The 9,556-nt window shown below is 34.6% G+C and overlaps 1 protein-coding gene across 1 annotated transcript in view; it reads left to right on the plus strand.

Annotated features, from left to right (window-relative positions):
* Positions 1-9,556, plus strand: part of LOC125029957 (CAD protein-like) — a 10,730-nt gene extending 1,174 nt beyond the window's left edge. Inside the window, exons 2-20 of the mRNA XM_047620149.1 lie at positions 92-100; positions 185-302; positions 512-642; positions 1,059-1,223; positions 1,481-1,642; positions 1,999-2,167; positions 3,137-3,252; positions 3,446-3,661; positions 3,878-4,037; positions 4,529-4,666; positions 5,053-5,213; positions 5,584-5,703; positions 6,100-6,123; positions 6,563-6,704; positions 7,066-7,136; positions 7,508-7,642; positions 7,942-8,088; positions 8,369-8,470; positions 8,616-9,556. Coding sequence (XP_047476105.1) covers positions 92-100; positions 185-302; positions 512-642; positions 1,059-1,223; positions 1,481-1,642; positions 1,999-2,167; positions 3,137-3,252; positions 3,446-3,661; positions 3,878-4,037; positions 4,529-4,666; positions 5,053-5,213; positions 5,584-5,703; positions 6,100-6,123; positions 6,563-6,704; positions 7,066-7,136; positions 7,508-7,642; positions 7,942-8,088; positions 8,369-8,470; positions 8,616-8,813 — 2,484 coding nt within the window. The 3' untranslated portion in view covers positions 8,814-9,556. The remainder of the gene's footprint in view (positions 1-91; positions 101-184; positions 303-511; positions 643-1,058; positions 1,224-1,480; positions 1,643-1,998; positions 2,168-3,136; positions 3,253-3,445; positions 3,662-3,877; positions 4,038-4,528; positions 4,667-5,052; positions 5,214-5,583; positions 5,704-6,099; positions 6,124-6,562; positions 6,705-7,065; positions 7,137-7,507; positions 7,643-7,941; positions 8,089-8,368; positions 8,471-8,615) is intronic.

Consider the following 9,556-nt stretch of genomic DNA (forward strand, 5'->3'; position numbering starts at 1 on the left):
ACTAGACCTTTTGATGGTGGTGTTAATGATGATGATAAACAAAACAGCATTTAGAAAATATGACCAATTTATTGTCATATTATTATCCCAGACTTTGAAGGTAAGTGTTTTATTTGCTGAACCTTGGAATGTCTTCCATCCAGAAATTTTCTGTTTTTTCTGATTAGCTTCTGTTTGTTAACAGGCCTTACGACTAATTGGTGGAGCTCCAGACCTGAAGACTCATGTGGACTGTGTCACTTCACGCAGGATTGTGAAGTTGCCTGGGCTTATTGACATCCATGTACATGTCAGAGAACCAGGTGAGGTCCCATGTTTTTTGTAACATAGCTGAATTAGTCATTCAATTTTATTGTTAGTATGGAGGTTTCTATTTGCAAGAGAAGAATATCTCCCACTGAGGTAATAGAAAACAGTATTGAGTGTAAAATATCTATATGATAAATATATAGCTGTTTCCGTTTTTCCTGTTACTGCTTGTAGTTAACGATGGCTTGCTCTTGTGTTCAAGGTGCGACTCATAAGGAAGACTGGGCATCATGCACGGCTGCAGCTTTGGCAGGGGGTGTGACACTCCTTTGTGCCATGCCCAACACCCAGCCTCCTGTCACTGACCTTGATACTCTCACACTGTCAAAGGAGGTAAAAAGAAATTGGTCCCAGTTGCTAATTGATACTGAAGAGCTTTATATTTTTTAATTTTAGAAATTAAGTACAAAAGCTTTGTTTTCTCATAATGTTATGGAGATAGAGGTTTGTGAGTGATTTGTAGTAAGATCAGTTTGAAGAAAGACCAGCTTGAAGAAAAAGCCTTATATTCCATTCATAAAAGGATTTAGAAATATTTTAACTCATGAAACCTTATTTATTGATGAATGTAAAATTGACAGGTCAATAATTAACCTTGTAAATATTACTATAATATAGGCAGTATATGTACTGCCTAACTTTCTCTTAAATATGATAACTAGATATGTAACAGACATTCCTCTCTCTGTATGTGATACCTGATAATCTTACTAATTACTTACTGTTATAATTAAAATTCTTTGTCTTAGCTTGCCAGTCGAGGTGCACGCTGTGATTATGCTATCTTCATGGGTGCCTCAAATGACAACTATAGCACAGCACCTGAATTGGCCCCTCGTTCTGCTGCTCTCAAGATGTACCTGAATGAGACTTATACGACACTCAAGCTGGACGATACAACAGTTTGGCTTAAGGTGTGTTAGATTATGAGCATTGGTTGGATGATTGGTTCTATCTGTTCTTCATTTTTTATGTATATTTTTCCAGTTGTTTTGTCAAATCTGAATTCATTTAGTTTGATTCATTCATATCTTGATACATTTAAGATATAGTTGATGTATCCTAAAGGCATATATTTACATGTAATATTTTCTTTGATGTACTATTTAGATAAAGGCTTCACCTCCTCATAATAAAAGCTTGAAAACATACTCTTAATTTTTAATTATAGCACCTTGAGTCGTGGCCAGCACATATCCCAGTGTGTGTCCATGCAGAAGCGCGTACCATGGCAGCTGCGTTGATGACTGCAAGCTTGGCTTCGAGACCCATTCACATCTGCCATGTTGCACGGAAGGAGGAAATCCTTCTAATTAGAGCAGCAAAAGCAAAGGTAATTAATTGTGTTGTGCTCCTTGAAAAGAGTTCAGTATGTTTTTTATATTGATTTGTTTCACTTTTTGTTTCATTATTTTTTGGGTTTTATAGTGTTTTCAAGTAGCAGGTATATGAAGATTGAGATAAGTGCAGAAGAGGGGTAAAGATGTTGTTTATTAGAAGTAGGTTTCATATATGATACTTCAAAACACTAAAATCTAACACATGACATGCAACATCAGTAACTGCATTTTTAAAACAAACAGCACATCTTGCATCCAAAAATAAACCTCATTTCCACTCCTCCAAAAAGTTAATATCTCATATATTTATGTATATTTTAAAAGAATTTTTTTCTGTCTACTTATTCAGGGAATGCAAGTAACCTGTGAAGTGTGTCCTCATCACCTGTTCCTTACCTGTGACGACCTGGAACAGTTGGGACAGAAGGGAGAAGTTCGACCTTGTCTGGTCACAAGCGAAGATCAGCAAGCTCTCTGGGACAATCTGGACATAATTGATTGCTTTGCAACAGACCATGGTAAACTTGGTTTGTTTTCCTGTTGAACGTGATTATAGGTAGTATGTGATGGTGAGCAAGTTAGTGCTTATTTTCTATATGATTTGGATTTTTGGGTTTACTTATATGTTGATTGTATTGTATGTGCCATTAAGCGAGTTTGTATTTGATTTCGGTATAAAGACTGTTAAAAAGGTGTTGATTGCATGGATTGGGATATTTTGTATGATAAATGCTAAACATTAGAGATTTTTCACATTTTTTTTTTCCAGCATTTTCTGATCTACATGTAACAATGGTTATTATAGAAGAAAGATATGGTATTAAGTTTAGAGTATGAAAATAGTTCCAAATGCTTAAATGATATTTAAGATTTACTACTCAAGTTGACCTCATTTCTCATAGAATGAGAGGAAAATTAAGATTACAAAACAAGTACAGTGACCTTTAGAAGATAAGGTAATAGACATACTGGCAATAAATTTCTTAAATTCACATAATAAGATTTTTTTTTTTTTTTTTTCCTGAAACCATAATATCTGCAAACAGATAATAGCTATTGTACAGCAGAAATATATCCCACTCTGTTGTAATTAGATTTTGATTATTCTAGCTTTAATGTTTGTGTCAGGGTGATCTTAAACATGTACTTCTAATTTCATGCCTATCAGGAAATTTGGATTTCTTAATTAATTCTGCAAATGGTAAGTTTATTGAATCTGTGATATTATTTTCTTTACAATTAAAAAACATTTTTTCATAGTATTAGGACATGCAGGGACATCCTGGCTAACTTGAAGTCTCTCACATGTTCTAAAATTGTGTTAAAAACAGAATTACTCTTAAAAATCTTTGTCCTTATTAAACTTCTTATATTTATATTCATTATTATTGTTTATGATAGTTGTTATTACTGTTATTATTACTGTTGTAATAATTATTGATATTTAATTATCATTTCTGGATAAAGAAAGTACCTTAACATTCCAGCACCACATACCCTTGAGGAGAAAACAGGGGGTAAAGCTCCACCAGGTTTCCCTGGGCTCGAGACGATGTTGCCACTCTTGCTGACGGCTGTTACACAGGGGAGGCTCTCAATGGAGGCGAGTTGATGAGTGTTAGAAATGAACAAACATACATATGTAAATTTATATAATTAGTCCTGTATTTATGAGCTGTATCAAGTTCTTTTAAAAGGTACCATTAATAGTTATCTCCTCGTCTTCTGATATCAACTCTACTACGTTAAAAAAAAAAAAAAAAAAATCTTATTTAACCATTAACATATCTCACCAGGACCTGATCAATAAGCTGCACCACAATCCTCGTCGCATTTTCCAACTGCCACGCCAGCCAAGAACACACATAGAAATTGATCTTGATGCCCAGTGGACTATTCCTGAAGCTCTGCCCTTCAGTAAGGCACAGTGGACCCCATTCGCTGGCATGAAAGTGACTGGACGTGTGCAGAGAGTCGTCCTGCGAGGTGAAGTGGCCTATGTGGATGGACAAGTATGTGTTTCTTACTATTTGCTTTTTTGATTATTCCCTTTTTTAAATGATGGTTCATGGTTTTTTTTCTTTCTGGAAGTTATTTATCATGAGTTAGGTATTATTTAATTAAAATAATAATATGAATTATTAAGATAGAAATTGATAATTGTTATTATAGTGCAGTTCTCTCTTCCCATAAAGTGTTCATGATGTAACCAAATTATTCTTTAAAAGGTACTCTTGTCTCCTGGTTTTGGAGAAGATGTCAGGGAAGCCCAACCCCTTACCACTGCTTCCTCAAGTGTCACTGGAGGACCTCCTGTTTTCCCGAGCCCCCTTTGTGCTCATCCCTCGACCATCAGTTTGCCACCACACAGTCAGCACACACCAGCAGGTACTTGACACCAATTTGACCATGTGTTTGAGTCAGTATTAAAGGTAGCATTGTGGGATTGGTAACCAATTTGTTATTCAAGTTGCTACTGTCAGTTGAAGGGAGTGAATGTATTCATAGGTTTATATTAACTCTGACTTATAAGGCAGGATTTTGTTGATTAGTACTGCTGATGTGTATTGCTTTGGAAGTCTCAATGAAAAAGCTAAAAGCTAGAGGAGTGAGAGGAAAAATTTGTGGCTAAACACACTGATATGATGTCTTCTTGTTTAAGATGAAGTTATTAGATGCTTTTGTTTTCTTTCGGTATCATATGTCTTGTACATTTTAAAATGAGCTACTCTTACTTTGGTGTTAAGTTTGATATTCCATGTTGATGTTTTGTCATACTGTAACACAAAAATAAATTTTTATATTTAGAGCAATACTGGATACTTTGGAATGTGCAAGGAAGTTTTTACGATTACTGATAAAAAAATATCTCTTTACAGGATTTATTAACCATAAAGTTGCAGTTAATGGAGAAATTCCTACTCCTGCAGAACCAGTCCTGGCAACACCAACAACGGTCACTCCTTCCCTCTCCTCTCCATCACGCAAAGTTGGACAGTCACTTCACCAGACTTCAGGTATTGACAATTAGAGCTTAGGACCAGTGATGTGCTCTTAGGTTAAACAAAATTTTGAGAGTGAAAATTTTGAGAAACTAGGACTGTAATCAGCAAATAATTTATTTTTTCATGGATTAGTAATTACAGATTTGATGATACCTATAATTTTTATAACATTGTTTCTGTAATATGATGTTGATAATATTAATAATGATGATAATGATGATGATAGTAATAGTTATGATAATTGTAATGATAATGATAACTGTAATGATGATAATGATAATGGTGGTGATGATAATGATAACTGTACTAATAATAATGATGATAATAATAGTAGTAGTTATATATATGATAATGATAATGTTAACAATTACTCTAATAATGGCTAATAATTTCTACAGAGTTGTATAGCGAGATGTTGATGGAGCTTGGTGTGGGAGACTCGGCAGAAAGGAAGGGAAGATCCACGGTAAGACTTAAGACAAGGGATGCATCTCCAGCCCGTCCAACGCCCAGCATCCCATCTGGTTTACCTGGCATAACGACATCTCATGGCCTTCAGGTAATAACAGAAGTTATCATATAAAAGGACAAAAAAAAACAAAAAAAACAAAGGGGTTGTATTTATATCAAAAAGGTCTTAGAGATATGTGCCTAGTGCCTTAGAAAGTGTATTCTGGTTTCAGACATATGAAGACGAAGACTACATATAAACTTGTAGCTTGTTTATCTTCTTTGTCTTATTCTTTTTTACATCAGTAGGGGCTTATTGTATCTGCCTTAAAAGCTACAGTATTTTTGTAAATACATATCTGAAGATGAATACTGCATTTTCACGTCATGGTGTAACAATGACACTAAAAACATATCCAAAGATGAACTTGTATGGTGAAGTGTCAGAGATACTTATTTCCTTTTTTCTTTTGTACAAGGGTCAACATGTCCTGAGTGTTCAGGGACTGAGCAAGGACCAGCTGAACCACATCTTCAACTTGGCCCAGACTTTCCGTGTCTGCATTAACAAGGAGCGACCCCTTGAGCATATTCTTAAGGTAAAACCAGTCTCCATTTGTAAAAAATAGCATTCCGTTTCAGTAGTTTATCATATTACAGAAATGTATTGTTGGAATATTGATACCTATTGTATATCATCAGTAGCTTGGCACTGTTATGAATCATTTATTTTATACTTTACAATATATTATCATAATGTGTCATATCAGATAGTACAGTTATGCCTTACTTTAGGCTTTTAATTAATTTTGATGGAAGTTTTCTATCTATATGAAAGAAAATGTATGGCCAAAATTTTAGATGTATAGTCTAGAGTTATATAATTACCAAGTAATATTAGGTCCTTTAATCCTCTTCACTTAATGGGGTTTTTTTTCCAGTTTCAACATTTATTACAATCTGTAAATATTTTTTTCTTTCCTTATGCTTTAAAGGCAGGAATGGATAGAATGCTTGAGGTAAGGTCTATCCCTTGGAACAGATATTGAGAATATTGTTATTTGTACTTCATATAGTCTCTTTTTTTTCTTTTTTTTTTTACTTTTAACATTATTATTTGAAGTGAGTAAGTTTAAGTGAGCTCTCACACAAAAGCTCTCTCGCACGAACTTGCACAATAAGCCCTTAGATACGAGTCTTTGCCCATAAACCTTCCCACATGAGCCCACACCCATGACCTTTCATATAAGAGATTTCATATGTTGCTGTTGATTGTAAACATACATTATGCATCTGAATCATGTTAACCACATACAGATAAGCACAAGTAGTAGACATGTTATATGAATATTTGATGTTAATTTTGATATGTTTTTCACATATTCCTTCCCTTTTTGTTGGGCGGTGAGTCAGCTTCCACAGAAATATGTTACAGCCTTGCCTCCCATGTTCTTCTAGGGCAAGCTGTTGGCACTGATGTTCTATGAAGTGTCTACTAGAACGTTCTGTAGCTTCCAGGCAGCCATTCAGCGACTTGGTGGACGTACAGTTACAATGGACACGAACACTTCCTCTGTCAAGAAGGGAGAGACCCTTGAAGGTAATGAATGTAGACCGATATGTTGTGTGTTTAATCCTCAGTTTTTATTTTCTATTGATTTAGAACTGTTTATTTTGTAGTGAAGATAATTTTTTAACTAAAAATATCCCCTGCATCCCAACCACTTGTGCTCTAAATATATCAAGAAGAACCTGTAAAGTTGCATTTGAAATAATTAATACCTATTGCATAGTATTAGAATACTAGCAATAATGGATGAGAACTAGCAACCGATATCAGGACTTGAAAGTTACAAGATGACCAGTTATAATCCTACTGTGAATCTTTTCCCTGAGTGCAGTCTGGTGAACAGGAGTCCAGGAAATGTTATTCATATCAACTTGTTTTGTTTTAATTTCAGATTCTGTGATCATGATGTCAGGGTATGCGGATGTTGTAGTACTGAGGCACCCTGAGCCAGGAGCTGTGGCTGTGAGTATAAGTTTTGGTTCTCCACACTTCGTGTTCATGTTTTGTGAGATAATTAGGCATTCTAGAATGACAAACCACAGTTAATAGCTCAAGTTTGACTGAATGAAGTAAACAGAAGGGACTACTCTTTTTAGAACTATCTAATATTGTTAAATGGTTTCATTAGTGGTATCAAAACATTAAGATTTATTTGTTTACATAGAGAGAAAAATGTGACACATATCTATAAGAGATGTCAAACCAAATATTTCTTTTCACAAGATAAGGAGAAAGTTGGGTTATGTATTTTGTACATATCCCTTCAGGCATAATATCTTTATCCATGAATACAGTGAACACATTTACCTAATTTGCATCCCAAATGATTCTAGAGAGCAGCAGCTGTGAGCAGACGTCCAGTTATAAATGCAGGTGATGGTGTGGGAGAGCATCCAACTCAGGCACTGCTTGATGTGTTTGCCATTAGAGAGGAAATTGGTACTGTAAATGGCCTGATTATTACAATGGTAAGAAAAGTGTATTATGTCTCATGTTTTTAAAATGGTATGTGTATTTTGATCATCCTATTTTACCATTTAGAATCATGCTTAAGAATGGGGAAAAAAAGGAGGTTTAATTTGGAGAGAATTTGTACCATAGATTAAAAGTTTGCAGTGCAGATACCATATGTGATGTATTAGTGAATATTACTTCTAAGCTTACTTTTGGAAAAGTAATTTCTGTATATTATCATGATAATTATTAGTATTAGATTCCATTTATCTATTTCCTCTCTAACTTCTATTCCTTTCCCATCATTTTTCAGGTTGGAGACTTGAAACATGGAAGAACTGTACATTCCTTGGCTCGATTGTTAACACTGTACAATGTGCAGCTTAGATACGTTGCTCCTCCTGGCTTGGGCATGCCAGACTATGTCACACAGTATGCGGCTTCACAAGGAATCCACCAGGTGAGATAATTAATGAGAAAGTATGTAAAACCTTAAACTAGGAAACACTAAGTAAGGTTTTGTTTGCAGGAGTCCTGTTCTTTACTTGTAATTTGTCTTATTTTGTTATGAGCGATCTGGTTCATTGTGTGTACAGTTATTATGAAATAGTTCATCTAAAAGAAAGGTTATATGAATTATATTGAAAGGTGTAGGATTTCTTAACTAATTGTTATATTAAGAAGTTACTTTAAATAAGAATATTAACAAACCCTGTCTTTATTTTATTTTATTATCACAGGAAGAATTTAGTAGCTTAGAAGCTGCTCTTCCAGACACTGATGTTCTCTACATGACACGTATTCAGAAAGAAAGATTTGGAACTCCAGAAGATTATGAACGGGTAAGATAATACCTTTGAAATTATCCAAAATTAATTCACATGCTGATAAAAACATTAATCACTGAGTTTCCCCAGAATGTAAGAAAAGAGAAATACATTACCTGTCTTATACAGTGAATATATTGAATTATACATTGGATTCCAGGCTTGTGGACACTTCATCGTGACGCCCCACCTGATGACACGTGCCAAAAGGAAGATGATCGTCCTCCACCCCTTGCCAAGGAACCAGGAAATTTCCCCGGAGTTCGACACAGATCCTCGGGCCGCTTACTTCCGTCAGGCTGAGGGAGGGATGTATGTGAGGATGGCGCTGCTTGCCATGGTCCTCGGGAAGTGCTGAATGTTGAGCGTTGTTTGATGCTAATTGAAAGAAATTGAAGGAACTGTGTTGATGATGCTATGTGTCAATAGCAACTTTTTCTCTCTCTCTAAAGATGTTGGAAGATTTAGATGAATCTTGAAAAATTGTTGAAGTTGGAAATTAAACTGAATTGCTATATTGGAAATGAAAAAGAAAAGTTTCCAGAAGGTAAGATGAGCAGTTTAACAATATTAAGATAATCTTTTATGAGAATCCACACAGTATTATATACAATGGATATATTTCATAAGGAAACAATATTGAATAAATGAGCTTCACAGGAAATACTTTCATTTAGCACCTGTTAATCAAAGCTCACTGTAATCAAATTATTTAAGAACTTTTTTTCTTATTTTATTTTGATTCAAAAGGAAGATATCTTGTAGCTTTAGTACATTGCTATTTTGATTATTATAAGGTGAATTTAGGTTACAGTTAGTGCTGCATAGGAATCAAAATTATGCCATGAAAGAATTTGTTGAAACACATCTATTTACTGAAAATCATATTTTTTGTGAAGAAAACACAGTATGTGGCTGAAGGTTAGAATTCAGCTGTTAGAAAAGAGACATTTTCCTCAAGTATATTACTATAAATGCTTATATTTAGGCAAATACTGTATTATTCAAAAGTATTCATGTATGAAGGAGAATCTTGTGGCTGTAGACCTGTAGATTCCGAATCCATATAATAGCTAAACTTAATAAAAACTATGCAAAGAA

This window comes from Penaeus chinensis, chromosome 10 (assembly GCF_019202785.1).
Source record: "Penaeus chinensis breed Huanghai No. 1 chromosome 10, ASM1920278v2, whole genome shotgun sequence".
NCBI classification, from domain to species: domain Eukaryota; kingdom Metazoa; phylum Arthropoda; class Malacostraca; order Decapoda; family Penaeidae; genus Penaeus; species Penaeus chinensis.